Here is a 25512-nt window from a genome sequence, read left to right as displayed (position 1 = left end):
ATTATTTGTTCAGCATACAGATTAAATATATATGGTGAAAGGATACAACCCTGACACACACCTTTCCTGACTTTAAACCACATAATATCCCCTTGTTTTGTTCAAACAACTGCCTCTTGAGCTATGTACAAGTTCCTCATGAGCACAATTAAGGGTTCTGAGATTCCCATTCTTCACAATGGTATCTATAATTTGTTATGATCCACACAGTCGAATGCCTTTGCAGAGTCACTAAAATACAGGTGAACATCTTTCTGGTATTCTCTGCTTTCAACCGGGATCCATCTGACATCAGCATTAATCTCCCTAGTTCCACGTCCTCTTCTGAACTCTGCTTGAATTTCTGGCAGTTCCCTGTTGATGTGTTGCTACAGCTGCTTTTGAATGATCTTCAGCAAAATTTTACTTTTGTGTGATATTAATGATATTGTTTGATAATTTCCATATTCAGTTGGATCACCTTTCTTTGGAATAGGAATAAATGTGGAGATCTTCCTGTTGGTTGGCCAGGTAGCTGTTTTCCAAATTTCTTGGCATAGACAAGGGAGCACCTCCAGCACTGCATCTGTTTGTTGAAACATCTCAATTGGTATTCTGTCAATTCCTGGAGCCTTGGTTTTCACCAATGCCTTCAGTGCAGCTTGGACTCTTCCTTCAGTACTGTTGGTTCAACCAATTCTTTTTGGTACAGTGACTGTCTGTATTACTTCCATCTTCTTCAATGCTTCCTGCATAGTTTAATATTTTCGCCATAGAATCCTTCATTATTACAACTCGAGGCTTGATTTTTTTCATCAGTTCTTTCAGCTTGAGAAATGCCTAGCATGTTCTTCTGATATGACAGATATCTTCCCTGAATTTCAGCCTTCCTTCCTTTGGGGGCAAACAGGAAGCATGTGAAGTTCCTAGGAAAGCCTTACATTGTGTAGTTTCACTTTGAGATAACAACAACAACAACAAAAAACATTGTCATTGAGTTGATTCCAACTCATAGAGACCCCATAGGGTAGAGTAGAACCGCCCCATAGAGTTTCCAAGGAATGCCTGGTGGATTCCAACTGCTAAACTTTTGGTTAGCAGCCATAGCACTTACACATTATGCCACCAGGGTTTCCCACTTTGAGATGATTTACTGTTTATTTCTTTCAGAACATACTTGTTAGAAGCTTTGCAGTTTACTCCAGCTTTCCTCTTCTTGACCATTAAAACTGACCTCCAAAAGAAGAGGAAAGGTCTCTTCATCTCTTAATTCCGTTCTGGATTTGGTTCATATTTCAGTGCATCTGAACAGTCTTACAGTTTGACACTTGAGGTTATTGACATTTTGTGGTTACACTGGAGATAGCTTACATCTCCTTTTGTTTTTCTTCTTGTTCTTGTGGTTTTCTGTGAAACTCAGAGGTTTCTCCCTCTGATGTTCCAACAGCTGCACTTTTGTAATCTGCTCAGATGGCTGATGTTCAACCAGGATTGTAAAGCATTGAGATCACAGGATTTTCAGAAACTGAGCCGTTGATATAACTTGTGGTTCTAATTGCCTAACCGTCAAGCTGAGAATCTTTATTGGGTTTTTACCAATTAACATTTGTATTTGTTTTATTAATTAAAAGGGTGAAAATAGTGTCCAACTTTAATGCAATAAAACTTCTATTTAAATTAATCCAGAGTTCACTAAATATTATTTCTCCTCAAGGAAGAACTAAATCTAAGTGATGAGGACTACAAAGCCACCCTTAACTTCAGTTGCCATGATATCTGACTGCAGGCTTTGTGAGCATCGTGGTAAACATGGAAGATGAGATGTTTAACCCCTTCCATTTTAGAATGGAATCTGGTAAGCAACAGGGATCCGCTGTAGAGATGAATTTAGGTGTATAACACAAAATGAACTTTCCCATCCCTTAATCAAAAAGAAGCCGAAAATAGCAACGTAGTTCATTAATTCATTCAAATTTTTGTAGTTATGAGCAGAAGAGGTTTTACAATTTTTTTCACTGACATTTGCCAAATCTGTAGCACGAGGAATCCAATTGCAAATGTGGGAAATGTTTACAATCCCAAATTTAATGTCTTACCATATCAGTGATGTCTTGAATCACAAAGAGATGTGAATTTTTCATGGCACAGATATCTCGACTTTTGTCCCAAGATTCCTCATTTTCAGCAATCCAGTAACATTTCCCGCCATGTGGTGTCCAGCTTTGGCAGGGACATGATTGATGGACAGTGGGAGAGTTGGAAGAAACTGGGAGGAGAAAAGGTAAGTAATTAAAAGAAACTCAAAACTATATCCTTGATAATGTATTTAAAAAACTCAAAATTTGTTAAAACTGTGCTTTCAGCTTTCTTTGACAGAGTGTATGCTTTTCTCCAGAGTGGATTTGGAAAAAATAGAGATCAGTGGAATTGTAACCCCATGTCCTTTCTCTCTCTCTCTCTCTTTCTTTCTCTCTCCCTCCCTCCCTCTCTTTCTTAAAAATATATCATGCTCCCCATCAGTCAATGTACCAGTCACTAGGATTAAATCAATCAGTGTTTAATCCTCAGGGTGCTCAAAGTTTCAAAGGAAAAGTAGACATTAGAGATTTTAATTAGTGGTCCACCAAAGCACCAGCAATTTGGGGAGTTATGTGTCACAGAAAAATAGCTTTTCTTGGGCAAAATTTGAGAAGTAGGTAGATCCTAAAACTCAGATAGGTTGATCTCCCCACAGACAAAAGATGCTGAGTTGCAAAAATTTGTTGGTAATAGGTAGCTCTGATTTATAGTACAGTCATGTGCCATATAACTTCCATTCAGGCAATGTCTGACCACATATACGCCCATGGTCTCAGAAGGCTATAATAGAGTTCAAAAGTCCTGATCAGAGTAATAATACAGTAATAATAATAATGTTTTGAAGAGTGTCACAATGTAGCACCCACTTGTTATTATGAACCATTGTTTGTACCTTGAATTTTTAATATAATAGCCTTTACAGGGGCTGGTTCATAATTACGGGCTGTATGTTAAGTCAGATGTTCATAACCCAGAGATTGCCTGTATGTAATATGCTGCTCACACAGTGTTCAAATCATATAATGTCCTATTTCACAGACCATATTATGGACCTCAAATGACACATGACCGTATTTGGCAGAAGATTAGATGGCGACACATGGGTATCCCAGATGGACCAATAATTTGGTGCCCCCTGAAATAAATGTTTTTAATACCAAGAATAATGGTTAAGGCTATGTGTCAACTTGGTTAGGCCATGATTCTCAGTGGTTTGGCAGATATTATGTAATCATTTTCCATTTTGTGATCTGATGCCAGCAGCCAATCAGTTGAAAGGTGAGTCCTTGGGGTGTGGCCTGCATCCAGTATATATGGAAGTTCTCACAAAGCTCACCCTCTCTTGATCCTGCATCTGATTCTTCATCCTCTGACCTCTGGTTCTTGGGACGTGAGCCAGCAGCCTGCCATCTGACCTGCAGGTTGTGGGATAGGCCAGAACCTGCAACCTTGTGAGCCAGCAGCTTTCTGCCTGACCTGCTGATTTTGGGTTCATCAACCCCAGCAATCACATGAGTCTGGAGAAGTCTCCAGCCTGACACCTGACTCATGGATTTGGGACTTGCCAGCCTTTACAACTGCGTGAACATTTTCTTGAAATAAATCTCTCTCTATATATTCATATATATGCTTTGCTGGTTTTGCTTTGCTAGAGAATCCAGCCTAAGATACCAATATAAATTATAGCTTATAATTGCAACCTGGATCTATATAGCTCAGAAAATTTATGGCATACAAGTATGCCAGGGTACACTTTTGGGAAAACTCCTCTTTTTTAGAAGACACTCACATTGCAAGACAGTTAAATACTAAAGTAATTAGACCAAAAAATTAAAACAAAAACCAACAATAACACTGTTTAACTGTTTAGCTTGTAAGAAATTTAACAGAAACTGCTAAGGTGGGGGTACTTAGCTGAAAGTAGAATGAAAAGCAGTGACTGGGCAGATGAATTCAGAAGTCAAGGATGTGATTATTTCAATGAAAAGCTTTTAAATTAATTTAGACTCACTATATCAGTTTTTTTTATATCAGTGTTTTTTTTTCTGGTTTATATAAGGTAATTTTTTCTCATTTTTCCTTGAATCATTGACATTTTTTGTCATGAGTTATAATGGGTTCACGGAAAACAATGATCCAAACTATCCCTCGGTAGAGGTAGAGGAGTCTTTATTGTACTCAGATATACTCAAAACCAATGCTATCCATGCTTGGCTACTCACGAGTTAGGCAATACAGAAAAATCTTACCTTTTGAGGTAATTGTTTTAGATTCATTTTTTCCAGTACAGTTTTTCTTTATTGACTCATTATTCACTTCATTATGTCTTGCATAGTTGAACTGGATAACTAACGAGAGAATAAACATATTTTCCTAGTTAAATTCAAAGCACATACTGCTGGGTCCTAGTGTCTTTTTGAAGTTCAATAATGTGGAAATTCCAAAGTAAGTTAAATGATTAAAAATTTAGCGGGAGAAACAACTTTATTTTTCCAAAGATTTATAGTTTTGTTTCTACTCTTATTAATTTTATTCATGATAACTAAGAGAATTGGGAAAAAATATAACCCAGGAACAAAGGAATACTCAATTTTTTCCCTAGAGCTTTCATATTTATTTTAATAAGTACTAAATAGCCAGCTCTGGTTATGAGCCTCATTTAGTAGTTGGTGTTTATTGAGTTCCTGCTACCTATATCACAGGTGTCACCTGCTTCATGGAAAGTAGGAAAGTATTTTTATTGTGTGTTGGTTTTGGTTCATAATTCTGTTCCTTTCTGGGTGCTGTGTGTAAGTGCTACGTATGTAAGTATGGGGTTAGCCCAGGAGAGTTTTTCTATGAAGAAATATTTGTCTTTCTGATGACTATTTAATATGGAACTATATTTGTTAATTTATAATCTCGTGATTATGTGTATCAGGCACTTGGTATTGGCCATTGTGATGGTTAAGGTCATTTGTCAACTTGGCTGGGCCATGATTCTCAGTGATTTGGCAGTTATGATGTAGTTTGGCAGTTATGTAATGATATAATCACTGGTGGATGATGAGATTTGACATATGTAATCACCTGCATGATGAGATCTGCTGTGATTAGCCAATCAGTCGAAAGAGAGTTTCCTCGGGAGTGTGGCCTGCATCCAAAATATAAGGACTTCCTGGCAAAGCTCACTGGCTTTTGCTTGCTCTGGATCCTGCATCTAGCTCTTCAGCATCTGAACTTTGGTTCCTGGGACTTGAGCCAGCAGCGTGCTCTTTTACCTGCTGATCTTGGATTCATCAGCCTCCAGACTCTGTTAGCCAACGGCCTGTGATCTTGGGTTTGTCAGCCCCTACAGCTACATGAATCAGGAGAAGCCTCCAGCCCGATGCCTGACCCATGGACTTGAATCAACTGCATGAGCCATTTCCTTGATATAAATCTCTCTTTCTCTCTCTATTTATATACGTACATGCTTCATTGGTTTTGCTTTTCTAGAGAGCCCAGCCTAAGACAGCCATATAAAATGAAATCAATATAACAAAAAATAAAAGTAAATAAATGTGCAATACTCGCCATGTGCCAGGCATTGGTACATAGTATTACATTTATAATGCAGTTATACAGGTAATTAATTTACTTTATTAAACATGTAATTGCTAATATTTTTATCGATATATAATACTTTTAATCCTTATGGTATTATATATATATATATGTATATATATATTTTTATAGATCCTCTAAAGAAAAAAATTCATTAATGTTGGAGGTGGGATTTGAAAGCAGTCATTTGATCTCTAGAGTGTGCATGCCTTTAAATCCTACACCTTGATACCTCTTAGATAAATTTTTAAAAAATACGTTATGTTTAAAATCTATTACTATAGCATATCTAATTTAGAACCAAACTAGTTTGTTTTAGAAGCAAACTATTTTAATAATAAACAAATCTTAACATAAAAAACTGGAGCTTTTGATGATAACTTTTTTGTGTTATATTTTAGAGTCGAAATTAGGTATTGAGTAGTTATATGAAACTAGTCAAACCACTTAATCCCTCTGGGATTCAGATTGTTCATCTAAACCTGAGGCTTGACCTTGCTGATTTCTAGAGCCCTGTCAAGTTCCAGAATTACGACTCTGCCTATTTACTTCTAATTACTAATGCCATTCATAATTGCTAATGCCATTCACAAGGTTCAGTGACATAGGTGGTTGTGCACTGGCCTGTTTTAGAGTTTGGTTTAATCTGGAAGTCCTTATTACTTGGAATATATAAATCTGTATATTAGATTTACTTTTTTTTTTTCTTCTCTCTTAGCTTTGTTCTATGGATGTCCATCAAGAACTTTTCTCCAAACATTTATTCAATAAAAATATTAACATAATTCCTGTATGAATAGTTAGGATATGTCCACGTATGTCTAAAGATGTGAGTATAATTTTTAAATGCTTGATTCAATTGATTGATTTTAGACATAATTTTCAACTACAAATACAAGATTAACGAAGCCCAGCAGCAGCTAATAAGCATAAAAACACCAAAACCAAACCCATTGCCATTGAGTTGATTCCAACTCGTAGTGACCCTACAGGACAGAGTAGAACCGCCCCATAGGGTTTTGAAGGAGCAGCTGATAATATTCAAACTGCTGACCTTTTGGTTAGCAGCCGAGCACTTACCCACAACACAACTAGGGCTTCAATGTACTTTACGATTTAATTTGGCTTCATCAAAGATGCTCTCAAAGACCTTTGTGTATATTCCCTTATCAAACTGCACTGAGGAACAACATAATGCATTATGTGGTCCTGGTCTTAAAATAGATCCCTAATCTTGACATGTTTCTTTTTATCAGTGAGAATAATTCATACCATACTTGTTGCCGTTGAGTCTATTCCAACTCATAACGACTCTATAAGACAGAGCACATCTGCTCCACAGGGTTTCCTAGGTTGTAATCTTTAATGGAAGCAGACTGCCACATCTTTGTCTTGAGGAGTTGCTGGTGGGTTCAGATCACGGAGCTGTCAGTTAACAGCCTAGCTCTTAACCACTGCACCACCAGGGCTCCTTAACTAATCTGTAGTATATATTATATCACCATGCCGAAGCTCAATGGGAAAGCTCTAATTTTAATGGTGTATCAAATTTCACACTTTTTGTGAAGTTGTGCTGTATTGTTTAGGAACCACTTGCATAACAAACACAATTATACCAGGTTACCAGAATACTAGTTTGGGGTACATGAATAGTATTGTTTATTACTTACCAAAAATGCTCAGCACAATTACGGTCACCAAGAGGATGATGATCATTGCACATCCAGCTTTCAGAAAAATTCCATGGTAGTCAGAATCTGTAAAATTGAATAGATTTCACTAGTAAGCCTAGCAGATAATTTCTTTGAATCTTCCTTGCTGGTGAGAGGTAGGGGAAGGCTGGAAAAACTTTTAAGGTTATCAGTTATAATACTCCTGTGTTACTTCCCTTTGAAATACATTTATTTATCTTTTTTAAACTCCCCCCCCCCTTTTTTTTTTTTTTTTACTATGGCTCCTTTTCTGTCTTTTGTACACAGACACAGACACAGACACACGCACGGTTTTCCTTTTTTGTGGAAAGGGGCACCCATGAAACTGTCAATGGGTATAATTTTTGCTGGTAGGTTCACAATATATATTCCCTGTATTAATCTTACTTGTGATCTACTTTTGCATCCCTAAGTTTTTATATAAAACTGTGAAACCCTCAAGAATCTCTGGTAATTCATTGACAACATTCACTTATTTGTATTGATCTTTTCTTTTATGTTCCTTCCCTTATATAATGCATCTATTGCCTGTAAATCTGTCTTGTAAGAAATACAGCCAGAATGCTCCTTAGAAGTAAGAATAGCAAGACTTCGTCTCATGTACATTGCACATGTTATCAGGAGGGACCAGTCCCTGGAGAAGGACATCATGCTTGGTAGAAGGTCAGTGAAAAAAAGAAGACTCTCAAGGAGATAGATTGACACAGTGGCTGCAACAATGGGCTCAAGCATAACAACAATCATGAGGATGGCAAAGGACCAGGCAGTGTTTCATTCTGTTGTACACAGCGTCACTATGAGTTGGAACCAACTCAAGGGCACCTAACAACAACATTTCCTGTGGTACATAATTGTCATTTTATAGAATCATCAATTTAAAAATATAAGTAGTTTTAGAGATTATCTTGTTGGACACCCATGTTTTAAAATCAGAAAATTTGATTCCACAATTACACAGTTACTTTAATAGCAGAACTAACATCAGACCTCAGGTCTCTTGACTACCAGACCAGTGGAATTTTCACTAGCAACACCATCACATTGCCTTTGGAGTACTGAAAGATAATAAATAAAAAAATAAAGAAGCTGGTCTTTTCAACTTTGCCCTGCCAGTTAAAACCAACATTCTCTAAAATAAGGTAAGTATAGTCTATCCGTTCCACTGTGTATATGTGACACACACACACAATACACGGAGAAGTATTAAAAACAGCTGATGTTAAAATATAACCAAATACAAAATCAAATGTCAAGGACAATTAAACTAGATATTTGGTTTGACTTATGTTCAAAATGTTGCTCTTCAGTGAAAAATAGTGTGATTTTATTAATTAATCCTCTGGACATGTAAAAAAAAAGTCTACATTTTTTTTTATGAGGTAAAATAATATAAATAGTGGCAATCAAGGGGATGACAAGAGGGATGTGGTAGTATTTCTAGACATGTTTCTAACATTAAGAACTGAGATTATAGGCCCATAAAACTTAGGGAAATAAAACTATAGATTTTTATGAAAGGACCTACATAAAAAGAAACTAGATAATTCTCTTAGGCCCTTCTAGTAAGACATAAGAAAGCATGAATTTATGAGTCTCAGCCTGGGATATTTTCAGTGGAATCACAGTGTGACACTGATATCCTGCTTAGTTTCCTCGTGCCATCTCTCTCTCTAGTTTTATACCTTGGAGAACCAAAAAGCCAACCATATTTATTAAGTATCTAATGAGATCCCTTAATTTATTCATCTATTTACGTGTTTCTTCACTCAACAAGCATTTACTGATAACCTGCTGTTTAATTAGTACTTTTATGTGAGATACTAGATCCCTGAGGGCATAATGCTCAATATGAGCTCAGCTGCTAACTGTTGGTTGGCAGTTCAAACCAACCAACTGCTCTGCTAAGAAAGATGTGGCAGGCTGCTCTGTAAAGATTCACAGCCTCCGAAATCCTATGAGGCAGTTCTACTCTGCCCTATAGGTTCACTATGAATTGGAATCAACTTGATGGCAACTTTTTTTTTTTTTTTTTTAATGTTAGATGCTGGAAATACAAAGATTAAAGCATCAGGGAGAGGGATTCTACAAATACAAAGGCTCTGAAATGGGGAAAAATATGGTAATTTTAAGAAGCAAAGAGAAAGCCAATGGCCAGAACAGAAGAGAAAGGACAGAAGGTACAAAAGGAAGGCCTGGGGCGGTCATGTAGAGCTCAGTAAGAGATGATAATCTAATATTTCAGATAGTTCTTTCCTTACACACTGAAAAGACACATGAGAACAAATGTTGCATTTACTCAATGGAAGCGATACACAGCAAAACAATACCAGGAGATTTAACTTCTGCTCCCACTCTTTAGATCATAAGCATGATTATAGATAAGTCATTTAATCTCTATACATTTATGTTTTCTCATTTATAACATTAGAGGATTGGACTACACAACATTAAAGATGGCACCCCCGAATTCCTAAACCAAGAAAGGATTAGGGCCCTATCAATAACAAGAAAATCAAACCCTGGAATGCAGAATCAAAAATACTGATTTTGTTGCTTGAACCGAGTTAAAATCAACCTCTAGAAAAGTGGACTAATTACATGAGGTTTTATTGGTTTGCTTGTTTTTGTTTTGTTTATAAGAATGCAGCTGTAGTCCAAGCCATTTTTCAAACTAAGTTCCAGTGTCTCAAAGGAAATGAAAGTGCTCAGCCCAGAACGGAAAGAGAACCCATTGGTCTCTATTGGACAAGTTAGAGAGACCTGGTTCAACAATAGAGAATAATATGTTATTGGATCTAGAGATAAATACATATCAGATTCATTTGATAATTGCAAGGGTGGTAAGTTTTATAAGTGAAAAGAAGAAATTCATTCTTTGGAAATACAGACAGACAGACAGACAGACACACACACACCAGATTCATTCCACAAGGGCAAGTGCAAAGAGAGGACTTCAAATTACTTAATCATTTTATATAAACTTTATCATAGAAAAAAAATCTCACTCTAGAGGAGAGAATGGAAATGCAATGTGTAAAAAAAAAATTCTCTAATGTTTTAGGAAATAGAAAAGACACCAATTCTGAAAATCTATCATTTTGAGGGTGGCTTTGTGATTAAGACACGGTGTTAAGTTTAGCCATATGCTTATCTCTTCTTATTCCAAAATATTCAATTACTCAGGTAGTTATTGAATCTAAACTTTGTGAAATAAAATGCCAACATTTCAAGTCTCTCTAATTTAGTTTAACATTTTTAGCCAGTTGACATGAATATTCCAAAGGGAGAAATGACAATGTGAAAAATGACCATGGATATTTGCCTCAATATAAATGAATTTATCACATTATGTTAAAAGGAAAATTTGATCTGTGGTGGGTAAAACTGAACAGAAAGCAGTTATGAGTAAAGAAATCACTGTGTGAATATGAATGTTCACCACAAGAAATATGAAGAACAGAGAGGCTAGGAAAACAAAGAGCAAAGTTCTACATATGAGACTCAAAGTTACAGTCAGCCTTTTGAAGAGACGTTTTGTTTCATTTAAAACATTCACTCTTATTTTTACATTCAATAAATTTTACTTTACCCTGAGTCTCCTAACTATTTCCAGTAAGACAAATATGTAAGACAGAAATAAAAGAGATTAAAAGTAGGATATTAATTTAAAACCCCTTGCTGTCTAATTGATTCCGATTCCTAGTGACCCTATAAGACAGAGTTGAACTACCCTATACGGTTTCCAAGGAGCACTTGGCGGATTTGAACTGCTGACATTTTGGTTAGCCGCCATAGCCCTTAACCACTAGGCCCCCAGGGTTTCCATATTAATTTAAAAGCACTCCTAAATCCAACTTACCAGGTTTCTGAAGTGGAGATGAATGCTCTAAACGGGAAGTCTTAACAGTTTTGATATCAGCATAAACTATGTCTCCAGACATCTCATGGATTAAAAAGAAAGAGAAGACCACAAACCATGTCCTGCTGAAAGGAGTCTTGTATTTCTGTTAACAAACCTGGAGAAAGAAGACTGGAAGCGGAAGATTGACTTCTGCTTCTCCAAGATGACGGACTTCCTCTATGAACAACGACAAGAGCAATGTGCTTAGTCTTTTCAATATCAAGATAATAAACTTTTAAATATTTGCGTGAAATACAGGGAGCTACTGTCCATACTGTAAGATCTTGCTAGCTCTTCAGTTAGCTTTCTCCCTAAATTTGGAATAATTTTAACTTTTGACGATATTGCAAAAGACAACCTCACAATTTTCTTCTATAAACCACTTCCTCTTTTTAGTTCAGAGTTATAGCCTCTGGAAGAAACTCTGTGAATATCCAGCATTTTCTTCAGTGTGGAATAATAATTTGGGGAGGGAGGCAAGGAAGAAGAGGGATTTTATTATGAATGTGTTAGAATGTGATAGAAACCTACTGGTTCTCTTGTCTTCATCTTGAAATGCACTGTACTTACGTAATGGTGATTTTGGAAGGACAATGGACTAGACAGTTTCTCCCAGAAAAAAAAAAAAAAAAAGTACTGGATGCAGACAGTTGGATTTTTTTTAATGTAATTTTTTAAATTGCGATATAATTCACATACCATAAAATTCACCCTTTTACAGTGTACAATTCAGTGGATTTTAGTATATTCACAAGGTATACAATCATCACCATTATCTAATTTCAGAACATTTTCATTACCCCAGAATAAAAACCTATAACTATCATTAGGAAACCCTGGTGCCATATGGTTAAGAACTATGGCTGCTAACAAAAAGGTCAGCAGTTTGAATCCGCCAGGCACTCCTTGGAAACCGTATTGGGCAGTTCTACTCTGTCCTATAGGGTCGCTATGAGTCGGAATCAACTCGACGGCAATGGGTGTGGTTTGGAACCATTAATAGTCACTTCCATTCCTCCTCATTCCCTAGCAACCACTAACATATTTTCTGTCTCTATGGATTTGTCTTTTCTGGACATTTCTTAGGAATAGAATCATACCACAAGTGGTGTTTTGTGACTGACTAGCATAATGTTCTTACCGTTAACCCATGTTGTAGCTTAAATCAGCACTTCATTGTTTTTACGACAAAATAATATTTTACTGTATCGATATAGCACATTTTATTTATCCTTTTACCAGTTAATGGGCATTTGGTTGTTTCCACCTTTTGGTTATTACAAATAACGCAGCTATGAATATTCATATACAAGTTTTTGTGTGAATATGTTTTCAATTCCTTTGGAGGGATACTTAGGAGAAGGATTGCTGGGCTCTGTGGTAACCCTAATACCAAACTTTTGAGGAACTGCCCAATTGTTTTCCACAGTGGCTGCATCATTTTACATTTCCACCAGCAATGGATGATGATTTTAAGTTCTCCACATCCTCTCCAACACTTATTTATTTACTTATTTATTTTGTCTTTTTGATTATAGTTATCCTTGTGGGCGTGAAGTGATGTCTTGTGGGTTTTTTTTTTTTTCTATTTCTTTTATGACTAATGATGTTAAGCATCACTTCATGTGCTTATTGGCCATTTGTATAACTTCTTCAGCAGGTATATACTGTTCAAATCTTGGGCTTTTTGTCGTTAAATTGCAGGAGTTATTCCAATTATCTAGATACAAGTCCTTTATATGTTTTGCAAATATTTTCTCCCATTCTGAGGCTTTGTTTTCTCTTTCTTGATACTGTACTTTGATACTATTTATATGCATTTTTGGATAAGGTTATCAACTTCCCTGAAAAAGGCAGTTGGGATTTTGACAGGAATTACATTGATTCCATAGATCGATCTTGTCTTCCAACCCATAAATTTGAAAATTTATTTAGGTCTTCTTTCATTTATTCAATGATGTTTTATATTGTTCAGTTTACAACTCTTGAATTTTTGTCGTTAAATTTACTCCTGAGTATTTTATTATTTTTGATGCTATTGTAAATAGAATTGTTTTCTTAATTTCTCTTTGGATTGTTCCTTGCTGCTTATAGAGATACAATTGATTTTTTATATTAATCTTACATCCGGTAACCTTTCTGAACTCTTTTATTAGCTCTACTTTTTTTGTGTGTGAAGGACTTCTTTAGAATTCCTATATACAAGATCATGTCACCTGCAAATAGGGATAATTTCACTTCCTTTCTTATGTGGGTACACTTTTTTTTCTGTATCTTGCCTAATTGCCTTGATAAGAATCTCCAGTACAACATTGAGTAGAAATGGTGACAGCAGACCCACTGTTTTTTTCCTGATCTTAAGTGGAAAGTTTTAGTCTTTCACCATTAAATGTATATTATCTGTGTTTTTTTTGAATATGCCCTTTATAGGGTCTCTATGACTTGGCATCAACTCGATGGCAACAGGTTTTTTTTTGTATGTTTAATTAGATTAAAATTTTAATATGGAGTTCCCTTCTATTCTTAGTTTGTTGAGTGCTTTTATATGAATTAATGAGGGTCTGTGTCAAACGCTTTTCCATATCTATTGAAATGATCATGTGGTTTTTGTCCTTTCTCCATTACTATTTTTTTTTTATAGTGTATTATATTGTTTGAATTTTTTTTTTTTTTTAAATATTGAACTAACCAACATTGAAATCCTGAAATAAATCTTACTTGGTCAGGATATATGATCCTTTATGTGGTGCTTGATTTGGCTTATTACTATTTTGTTGAGAATTTGTGTGTCCATATTCACAAAGGATATTGCTTCGTAACTTTCTCTTCCTGTGATGTCTTTGTCTGGTTTTGGTAGCAAGGTAATACAGGCCTCATAGAATAAGTTGAGTAGTATTTCCTCCTCTTATACCTTTTTTAAAAGAGTTTGTGATGGACTGGTGTTAATTCTTCTTTAAACCTTTGTTAAAATTCACCCGCGAAGCCATCTGGTCCTGGGATTTGTGTGTGTCTGTGTGTGTGTGGTGGGGGGAAATTTTTGCTAATGCCATATTTTTTTAAATTGTTATAGATCTACTCAGAGTTTCTATATATTATTGAGTCAATTTTGCTACTTTGTGTCTTTCTAGGAATTTTTTCAATTCATCTAGGTTATCTAACATGTTAGCCTAAAATTATTTATCCCCATGAGCCTGTCAGTTTGTCATACTGTGAGGGCTTGTGAGTTGCTGTGATGCTGGAAGCTATGCCACCGGTATTCAAATACCTGCAGGGTCATCCATGGCATCAGGTTTCAGCTGAGCTTCCAGACTGAGACAGACTAGGAAGAAAGGCTCAACAGTCTACTTCTGAAAAGAATTAGCCAGCGAAAACCTTATGAACAGCACAGAACATTATCTGATAAAGTGCTAGAAGATGAGCCACTCAGGTTGGAAGGCACTTAAAAGATGACTGGAGAAGTACTGCCTCCTCAAAGTAGAATTAACCTTAATGATATGGATGGAGTCAAACATTCAGGACCTTCATTTGCTGATATAGTACAATTCAAAATGAGAAGACACATCTGCAAACATGCATTAATAATTGGAAGATAGAATATATGAAGTATGAATCTGGGAAGATTGGAAACTGCCTAAAATGAAATGAAACACATAAAGATTGATATCCTAGGCACTAGTGAGCTGAAATGGGCCGGTACTGGTCATTTTGAATTAGACAATTGTATGGTCTACTATGCTGGGAATGGCAACTTGAAGAGAAATGACGTTGCATTCACCGTCAAAAAGAACATATCAAGATCTATCCTGAAGTACAACACTGTCAGTGATAGCATAATATCCATACACCTACAAGGAAAATCAGTTAATATGACTATTATTCAAATTTACACACTGACCACTAAGGCCAAAGATGAATAAAATTGAAGATTTTTACCAACTTTTGCAATCTGAAATTGATTGAACATGCAATCAGATTGCACTGATAATTACTGGTGATTGGAATGCGAAAGTTAGAAACAAAGAAGAAGGATCAGTAGTTGGAAAATATGGCATTGGTGATAGAAATGATGCTGGAGATCGTGTGATTGAATTTTGCAAGACCAAAGACTTCTTCATTGCAAATAGACATGGACCTCCCCAGATGAAATACACAGGAATCAAACTGACTACATCTGTGGAAAGAGACGATGGAAAAGCTCAATATCATCAGTCAGAACAGGCCAGGGGCTGACTGTGGATCAGACCATGAATTATTCAAATGCAAGTTGAAGCTGAAGTTGAAGAAAATTAGAACAAGTCCATGAAAGCCAAAGCATGACCTTGAGTATATCCCTCCTGAATTTAGAGACCATCTCAAGAACAGATTTGACGTGTTGAACACTAATAACCGAAGACCAGATGAGCTGTGGAATGACATCAATGACATCGTACATGAAGAAAGCAAGAGGTTACTAAAAAGGCAGGAGGGAAAGACAAGACCTAAACGGATGTCAGAAGAGACTCTGAAACTTGCTCTTAAACACTGAGTAGCTAAAGCAAAAGGAAAAAATGAAGAAGTAAAAGAGATGAACAGAAGATTTCAAAAGTGGCTTGAGAAGACAAAGTAAAGTATTATGATGACATGTGCAAAGACCTGGAGGCAGAAAACCAAAAGGAAAGAACACATTCAGCATTTCTCAAACTCAAAAAACTGAAGAAAAAATTCAAGCCTTGAATTGCAATACCGAAGGATTCTGCAGGGAAAATATTAAACAGTGTAGGAAGCATCAGGAGAAGATGGAAGGAATACACAGAGTCACTATACCAAAAAGAATTGGTCTACATTCAACCATTTCAGAAGGTAGGATATAATCAGGAACTAACGGTACTGAAGGAATCCTCCATAATAAACTCACCTTTACTGCAAAATGAATTGTGGCTGGTCAGAGACTGGATATCTCCCCACTCTGTTTGAGCTCTGAAAATTGTTCAACAGGCAACTCCCTGCTTGTCCTTATGTAATTTCAATCTATGCATAAGCAACCTGGTATGCAGCAGACCTAAGGGAGCTCTTTTTAGAACTCTAGCCTTAACTTCCAGCAGCCTCAGACTCCTAAAACTCCTGCTAGTGTCTCCTCAATTTTAGTGAGACAGCTAGCTCTCTTTGGATACTCCTTCTTGCTCTTAAATTCTGAAAAATGCCTCCCAGTGAAATCTGGTGTAACAGTAGTGCTCACCTTGTTTGTTTTCCTCTTCAGAAGGATCACACCCCTGACCTCTCTGTTGTATTTATATTTGAACCTTTTCTTAATATATTTGTCAAATTTTTCTATATGATTATAATCAGAAGTCTGATTCTTATTAATCCTTCAAGGTTTCTCGTGCTATAAAGTTTTAGCATATTTTTATTAACATATATTCTATGAACAATTCTTTTAAATTCACTCATATTGCTAAATTGTTTTGATTTCAACTTTGCTATTTGTTTTGTTTCAAGTTTTTGTCACAATTTATAAGAGTATTGGATTTGGAATTTTAAAATTCCAGCCTTGGGTCTTGACAGCAAAATGTAGTAGCTATAAAATTTGGACGCACATAGCTTTTAAATGCCTATGTTAAATCTGTAACAGAGATATGCAGTCACGCATTGCTTAATGTTCATGATACATTATTTGATTTGGATGTTGCGTGAACACCATATTATTTTCTTATGGCAACTTCGAGATAGCGGAAGTGTTCCTTACAAGGGACACGAAGAGACTGGAGTTTTCTTGCTGCTGTCAGGGCTGAGCCAGTGCTTGCATCCCGGGGGGTGGCAACGAGGGTGGGAAGAGGGTGCACGCTGAGCTGGCAGAGTCTGGAAACTGCGCCTTTAGGCGAGGCGCTGGGGCACTCAGGAAGGCATTAGGCCCTTTGAAGGCCCGGAAAGCCCTGCAGGCCCAGTTCATTGAGAATGAGGCCTAGAGGTGGGGGGCAAGCCCAGGGTAGTTTCCCCAAGCCCGAGCTGGTATGAGGTTCGAAGGTGGCTCCCTCTGGTTACTTCTTCTATGTCCCCTTCTCTGATTGGGATTTCTGAATTTATGGGACTGTGGACATATAAGAAGTTGGACATTGCCTGAATGGACATCATGCAATGCATGACTGTAATAACATCAGCATTAAAGTATTGTTGTGATATATGGGACATTGTAAGATATAACAAACTCTATAGATATTGTTATTTTTCTCTTTACTCACCGACTTTCTGCCGCAACATATAGCCTACTTCTCATCTAACCCCTTCCTCACCTTTTTTGGTGCTCTCTTATTTTTCGTCTTGTATTAATCTGGTGTTCTAAAAGAGACATTTTTGTGTTTAGAAAAATGGGCTAAAAATAGTGATGCTTAAGGAAGAATGACTATTTAATAATAAATTATTTTTTCCAGTTGCCATCAAGTTGATTCTGACTCATGACAACCCCTTGCGTTGCAGAGTAGAACTGCACTCTGTAGGGTTTTCATGCCTGTGACCTTTAAGAAGCCATTTGCCAAGGCCTCTCTTAACCATTGCACCATCCAGGGATGACAGTAATAACTAATAGGCTTTGTTAAGAATTTGGAAAGATCTCTTCCTCCTGCAAAATCATCAAAGTATAATGCAGGAAGATAAAATAGTACCGTGAAATATTAAATGGTAATAGTGTTAAAAATTTAAAGACACAGAACAGATAAAGCAGTGTGTTAAGTAAGTAACCACATTTAACTGGAGCCAAAAAAAAAAGAGAAGTTGCAAATTAAGGAGGATAAGGCAGTTACAAAAAGAGGAAATGTGTTCTAAAAAAAAAAAACAAACCTGGTGCCATCGAATCGATCCCAACTCATAGGATCTCAACTCATAGCGACCCTATGGGACAGAGTAGAACTGCCCTATAGAGTTTCCAAGGAGCGCCTGGTGGATTCAAACTGCTGACTTTTTGTTTAGTAGATGTACCTTTTAACCACTATGCCACCAGGGTTTCCTAAATTTAAGAGTAGAATATTAGGACTTAAAAGAAACTATAAACCTCAAATACAGATAAAGAAATTAGGGTTAAGCAAAAGTGAAAGAGCAATATTCTATAGCTAGTAAGTGATGTCAAAAAGTGTATCAGACACATTTAAGTGTCAGCACACAAATCTACTTGCATTAGAGACGTAGGGAAGAGGTGTTTGTCAACAAAGACAAGCTATATAAAGAGACAGAGAGGGAGGTAGGGAGAGAGGAGAGAAGGGAGGAAGAGAGAGAGAAAGATAAATTGTAGTTTTCAGATTTTTTTTCTGAAAAGGAATTTTACTATATCTGTGAACTTGAACTATCATTTGACTGAATATAAACTTTTGATTGAGAATCATATTTCCTCTGAATTTTAGCAACAGTGCCTGCCAGAGGCAGTACTCTTATTCAGAAATACAATACCATTCCGATTTCTGATCTCATGTCTGGGACCTACCTTTTTTAATCTGGAAACTTTTAGAATCTTTGATTTATTCCTTAAATTCTGAAATTCCATGATCAGGTATATTCTGAGTCAATTTTTATCCTGTTCTCTTTTTATGGCTTTCCTGTTTGTGTGGTTTTGGAGCTTTAGGGCTGATTTTTTTTTTTTTTTCCTAATATTATTATATTTTCCCTATTTCTCTTCCTTTTCTCTTTAGGGTCTACTAGGTAGGAGTGCTTCTCAAGTTTTCCTCCAGCTGTTTTATAGAATTCGTTTTTGAAAATTTATTTTATTATAAATTTAAATTCCCAGGATTATTTATTATCCTGTGACTTTTTTGGTTTGCCCTTTTTTTAAAAAAGTAATGCTGTTATTTAATTAATAACCTCCCTAAGATTATTAATTGCAAGGTTACTTTAAAATGTTCTTTCTCTTCACTCTCACTTTTAGTCTGAATTCACTCTTATGTGGGCTTGTTTGGGTCTCTTCCTAAATATGAAGGGATCCTCAACGATCCATTCATATGTAAGAATGGGGAGCTAACTAAGCAATAGGAAGTTCTGTGTCTGGGACTGGTAGGTGTCGCTGTGAGCGTTCAGATGGAGACTTCATTTCTTCTTCTTGATATTTGTATATCTTTTCTTTTGGGTTGGTCAGTTTTCTCCCTGGGTGCCTTAAGCATATCTGTTAAGGATCTTTGAGGCAACTGGGGAATGGGTTATAGTGTCTCTTCAGCCATTATTCAGACTTTCAAATTAATTCCTCTACCTTTAATAAATCACTCCTCCTTCAGTCTTTCCTAGAGCCTCCTCCCTGGCCCTACTCCGTTCAGGAGTTCAGATTCCTTTTAGGTCAACCTTTCCAGACAGTAAACTTCCAATCTTCTTCAGAGATGTGGGAGCTGCATTTTGGTTGTTCAAGGTAAGAAGGATCTTGAGACACCTAATTGCTCCTTGTTCATGCTTTTCACTAAAGCTCCATTCCCCCCACCCCCACATTGCTCCTCTACTTTATTAATTTTTTATTCCTGCAAAACAAATTACCACAAACATAGTGGTTGAAAACATGAGCACGTATTATCGTAAAATTTCTGTGTGTCATGTGTCTGGGCATGGCTTAGATCTCTCTGCTTCAGGATCTCATAAGGCTGCAGGGAAGATGTTGGCTGGAACTGCGATCTCATCTGAGGTACAACTGGGAAGAATATGCTTCCGAGCTCATGTGATTCTTGGCAACATTTGGTGGGCTGTCAAAATGAGGACCTCAGTTTCTTGCTGGCTGCCAGTTGGAGGCTGCCATCATTTTCTTGCCATAATGGACCTTCTTAACATGGCCTCTTGAAAGAGAGTAAGAGAGTCTTCTCCAGCAAGAAAAGATGTTACAAAATTTTATGTAGCATAATGCGTACATGTAATCACATGCATTCTGTTACTTTTGCTATATTCTATTGATTAGAAGCAAGTGACAGATCCCATCCACACTCAAGGGGATGGAATGACACAAGGACATAAATACAAGAACACAAGGATTATGGGGCCATGATCTGACTTTGGAGGTGTATAGTCTCTCCAAGTCCTGAGCATCCAGGTATCTATGGCCCAAGTCACTTGCCAAAAAATTTGTGAAAATTTCTCATCTGTAGCTATTTTCTCTTAATCCTTTTTTTTTTTTTTACAACTTTTATACCGTTTAGAATATTTTATTTATATTGTTTTTTTAATGGATCTTTTGGAGAAAGTAGAAATAAGTACATTTGTTAAATATTACAAATTTTACTGGGAATCTCCTATTGAAATTTTAAGTAAACTTTCATTTGTTCACCAATTTAAAAAAATCATTGGCATCTATAGAAAAAAAAATAAACATATACTTAATGCTTTGTTCAACTTTAATAAAGGGAAACTTCAATCCCATACTTTAACACGTGAAATATTTAAAATGTATACTGGCAATCTACTTCAGAAATTCAGCCAATGAAAACCCTATGGGTCACAATAGTCTGATCTGCAGCCGATCATGGGTATGGCACAGTATCAGGCAGCATTTTTTCGGTTGTGTATGGGGTCGCCATGAGTTAGGGCTGGCTTGACAGCAGCTAACAACAATACACGTTTGCATGCAAACACACACACACACGCTTGTAATTTTATTAGATAAAAGCTAACATTCATTAAGAACATAGTGTGTTTCAGATACTCCTCTAGGTACTTTTTTTTTGTTGTTGTTACTAGTTTTTCATTAAACAATTAATTTATGACATTGGTTGCCAACCCCATGACATGTCAACTCTCTCCTCTACTCAACCTTGTGTTCCGCATTACTAGCTTTTCTGTCCCCTCCTGCCTTCTTGTCTTTGCCCCTGGGCTGGTGTGCCCATTTAGTCTTCTTTTGTTTAATGGGCCTGTCTAATCTTTGGCTGAAGGATGAGCCTCAGGAGTAGCTCATTACTGAGCTATAAGGGTGTCAGAGGGCCATGTTTTCGGGGTTTTTCCCGTCTCTGTCAGACCAGTAAGTCTGGTCTTTTTTTTTTTTTTTTTTGTGAGTTAGAGTTTTGTTCTACATTCTACCGCAGCACCGTCCAGGACCCTCTACTGTGATCCGTGTCACAGCAGTCGGTGGTGGTAGCTGGGCACCATCTAGTTGTGTTGGATCCTCTAGGTATTTCTCATTTTTTTTTTTTAGCTCATTTAAAACTCACACCATCAATTATAAGAGTAAAGTACTATTATTTTCCCCATTTACTGATAAGGAAAACAACCTAAAGTCACGCCAAGGGAAAAGAGTAGAGTAGAGATTTGAACCCAGATTATCTGACACCAAAGTCTATAAACTCAGTGGCTAAACTGTGTTGCTTTCTATGGAGGTTGAGATTAAAAATGGCATTCTCCCCATAAGTAGCTGATTTTCCAGTGGGTTAGACAAACCATTTACTGACAATTAATATATGAAGCAAAAAATAATCCAATGGAAGCATGCATGGGGTTTTATTGAAGGCTAGCGGTGCTTCAGAGAAGTGACACTTGAAATGAGATGTGTTGTAAGAAGCATACAGTTTTTATTAAGAAACAATATTGACAAATATGTGGTCTAACCACACTAAAATGCACCATGGAGGGGTAGTTTCAGGTTAGGCAGGAATTTGTTAGGCTGACTACCCTTTGTCATTTCAGACTTTTAAAAAACTTCATATAAATGGAATCATACAGTTTGTAGTCTTTCTGGGATCTTTGCTCATTGATAGTTTTTTGTTTTCATTTTTTTTAATTGCATGTTTGCATAAATGTGAAATGTCCAGAATAGGCAAATCCACAGAGACAGAAAGCAGGCTAGCAGTTGTGAGGTGCCGGGGTGAAGAGGGAATGGGGAGTGACCACTCCATAAACAGGGGTCTCCTCCAGAACTACGAAAATGTCCTAGAACTGGATAGAAGTGATGGATGTTAAACACCAGGACTTACTAAATTCCACTGAATTGCACACTGTAAAATGGGCAAAGGTTAATTGTTTTTAATGTGAATTTTATGTCCTTTAAAAAAAAAAAGCAGGGCAGCACAGATAACCATTGGCCCAGAAATAGTAGAAATATAGGTTGATCTTAGTGGTTTTGGAGGGATAAACTCAGAGATGCAAGGGAGATACTGTGGAGTCACACAGCACAGGGGTTGAGGGGTGGAATTGGCCCTTTCAACTCAAGGAAAGAGGAGGAGGGAGAAGGTGTGGTTGGGGATGAGGGAGGAAAAGCCCTGAGATGGGAGACAAGGCAGCGAGTTCTGCCGCTGCTTTCCTGTGTAAGTCTGTATCTCATTTTTCCCTCAATTTCCCTAACTCCTAGGGGTGGTGACAGGAGTGGATTAGCCAGTAAGCAAGGTATGCATAAGCTTCATTATGTTTACTTACTACTCTGTAGTGCATAATTTCACCAGTTTTCCACCACATCACGTGGTGAAAAATTGTACGACAGAGTGGTAAGTAAACACATGTAAGCCCTTCATACTTTGCTCACTGGGTAATCCGTCCCCAGGTGGACTAAGTTATTCGAGGTGCTTCTTGAATCTGAAACCCTAAAGTCTTCACCTCCTTTAACTGTGAAGGCCATTCAGGGGTGAATGGAGACTATAGAAGGCTTGTAGCCTACAGGCTTAAACAGTTTCCCCTCCTGAAATGTAAGTGACAGGGTTAAACTGTTCCCCCTCCCATCAAGCCCACGCTCTGTGAGCTCCTGATAAGGCATTTCTGTGTAACAGCACAAGGCCATCTTACCGCTCCTCTGCTCAAGGCCACTTCACTACCCACTGCCACTCACCCCCTCTATTTGGATATGAGCAATAAGCTGTAGAGTCATCCTTAGATAAATTTCATGTGTCATATCCTCCAAAAAATCACACGCCCCCAGCTGTCACCCATACATGGTAATTAGTTCCTGAAATTGCCTTTCTAGTCCCAGAAACTTCATGAATTATGTATGTTTCATATCCCAAACCCTATAAAACTGCCTGAGAATCCCCAATCTCAGGGAGCTTGATTTGAGACTCAATCTCCAAGCTCCTTGCTTGACTGGCTTGCAGTAAAGTCTACTTTCTCTTTTTCAAAAGCCTGGTGTCTCTCTATTGACTTGTGGGGTCAAACCAGGCAGGACCCACCCTCATCGAGTTACAGGCTGAGTGGTGGAGAGACTACACAAGGGACTTACTACAGGGCAGAGTGAGCAGGAAAGAACTTAGGAAGCCTCCACTAATTTGTTCTGTGCAGAAGCAGGAACTGGAAGGAAGAACCCTTAGGTGGTCTGTGTTGCTTCTCTCCCTCCACATCAGGTCAGGAACCAAAGCTGGCACACAGGGGATGATTTTTCCAGCTCATTCTCTCAGGGCATGAGGTAGATATCTTCTAGGGATACCTTTAAGGAGAAATTCTGCAACATCGCTGTCAAGAAGAGGAAGAGCTTGGAGCTGCAATGCTCTTACGTATGCACAGTTTTCATGTGGAGAATGGGATAAAGGCTCCCTGCTCCTGAAGTTGCCCTCTGCATCCAGGAAGTGGCCCAGGTGGAAGGTGGATGGCTTCTCAAAGTGGCTTGGGTCATGGAGGATGGAGCTCAAAACTGGGTACACAGTAGCGTCCTCAGGGATGAGATATCCCCAAGATGTGGGTGTCCCTGGAGACATAGTTGGGGGGGAATGCCGTTGAGGGTGAGGTCTCTGTATCTTGTGGATGATGGCATCTGTCTAAAGCATATTGGCTCTTTCTTCAAGAATTAGAAGGGGGTGTGGATTGATCATCCTGTTGATCTCCTCATGGAGTTTCTGTGAGACATTGAGGTTCTTAAAAAAGAGGAGAAGCCCATAAGCAGAGGGTGGTGCTGGAAGTCACAGTGCCAGAGAAGAACAATAAGAGAATCTCGTGGAAGAAATCCTTCTGGTGGAACTCACCCAGGGATGGAGAGCTCCTGGGAGTGGCAATGGCCAGCCTTTAACGTCTCCGCTTGTAATGACTTTCACTTGCGGTCTCTTCTTTCCTACCCGCCCACCCCGTGTTGCTCTGTGCCAGTTTTCTTTTTCTTTATTCCTTATTGAATTTTCTTGTTTATTTTTGTTTTTCTCTATTCAAGGCCAACAGAGTAGTAAAAAGAGTGGACCCTGGAGCCGAACTGCTTGGGTTCAAACCTATAGTAAACCTTATGGTTTTTTATAGCTATGTGTCTTTGGGCAAGGAATTTAACCCCTTTGTTCCGCAGTGTTTTTCAGTTGGAGCTGTTTTGATATTATGTCCATCAATGGGTTTCTTACATTTTTGTTTTTGCATGTAGTAATGAGTAAAGTGCTTCATCATATGAATGTACTAGAATTTAACTGTTTTACAGTTGATGACCATCTGTGTTGTTACCAGTTTGGAGATTTCATGAATAAGGCTGCTATGAATTTTTTGTGCCTTTCTCTGGGTGCACGTATATAATTATTTGTTGACAAATGAGTGGAATTGCTGGGTTATGTTGTCTGTGTTCAGCTTTAGGGTGGCCGCCAAACAGTTTTGCAAGGTGGTAGTTATCAATGTACACTTTCTCTAGCAGTATAAGAAGATTTCTTATGATTTTTTTCCACTGCTTCTTGGTACAAAAGGCGGAAGAAAAGGGCTCTTTCCTCTAGTGGTTTCTGAAAGAGGGTGACTACTATCTAGGCATACAGTGGTTAAGAACTAGGGTTCTGCAGTAGATGGAGCTGGATATAAAATCTAGCCAAACTCTTGTTAGATGTAAGAGCCCACATTACCTAAGAATGGCTCTGTCTGAGCTATCTAAGACAAAAAATGACATAAAAGGTAGAGTCTCTCTGATTTTCATTTGTAAAGGGGGGAGGCAAAGTTTTGAGTCATTCTACCTCACAAATATTTATTCAGTAGTTATTGTGGTTTAAAGCAGTTTGCATGCAACATCTCATTCAATCTTCATAACAAACTTACAGGAAAGGTGCTAATATACACTACACCATGTTATAATATGCAGCTGTATGTAATGGATGGACTAATACATCTGTATAACTGATAAACTGAATTTACTGAGGTTAGGCGTTGTATTTTATTCATATTTGCCACTCCCAGACCTAGGAAAATGCTTCTCCCAGTATAGACACCTAATACCTACATCTGAAATGAGTGAAATAGTGAATACATGAATAGGATTATAGCTCTCAGACAACTGTGGAACACTCATGATCTGGGGAAAAGGTAATATGTATTCAGAGCTGTATGACAGGTATTTTTCTGGGTGCTCTACAAATGTTATCTCATTTAAAACAATCCTGTGAAGTATTTTTTTTTTTTTTTGAAGAT

At 37.5% G+C, this 25512-nt stretch overlaps 1 protein-coding gene across 6 annotated transcripts in view; it reads right to left on the bottom strand.

The window, feature by feature from the left end:
- Positions 1 to 11539, bottom strand: part of CLECL1 (C-type lectin-like domain family 1) — a 46142-nt gene extending 34603 nt beyond the window's left edge. For 2 of the 6 annotated variants that reach the window (XM_064284638.1, XM_023549102.2), the window contains exons 1-4: positions 11215 to 11525; positions 7314 to 7400; positions 4308 to 4406; positions 2076 to 2245 (exon numbers count right to left, since the gene is read on the bottom strand). In XM_064284638.1, the coding sequence (XP_064140708.1) occupies positions 2076 to 2245; positions 4308 to 4406; positions 7314 to 7400; positions 11215 to 11296 (438 nt within the window). In that variant the 5' untranslated portion in view covers positions 11297 to 11525. Of the gene's footprint in view, positions 1 to 2075; positions 2246 to 4307; positions 4407 to 7313; positions 7401 to 11214 lie in introns of all 6 variants that reach the window. The other 4 variants (XM_064284637.1, XM_023549101.2, XM_064284640.1 and 1 more) reach the window with 4 other exon arrangements.
- Between the last annotated feature and the right edge of the window lie 13973 nt (positions 11540 to 25512).

This window comes from Loxodonta africana, chromosome 4 (assembly GCF_030014295.1).
Source record: "Loxodonta africana isolate mLoxAfr1 chromosome 4, mLoxAfr1.hap2, whole genome shotgun sequence".
NCBI lineage: Eukaryota > Metazoa > Chordata > Mammalia > Proboscidea > Elephantidae > Loxodonta > Loxodonta africana.
Note: the sequence above shows the minus strand (reverse complement) of the source record. Positions and strands in the feature narration are given on the sequence as shown.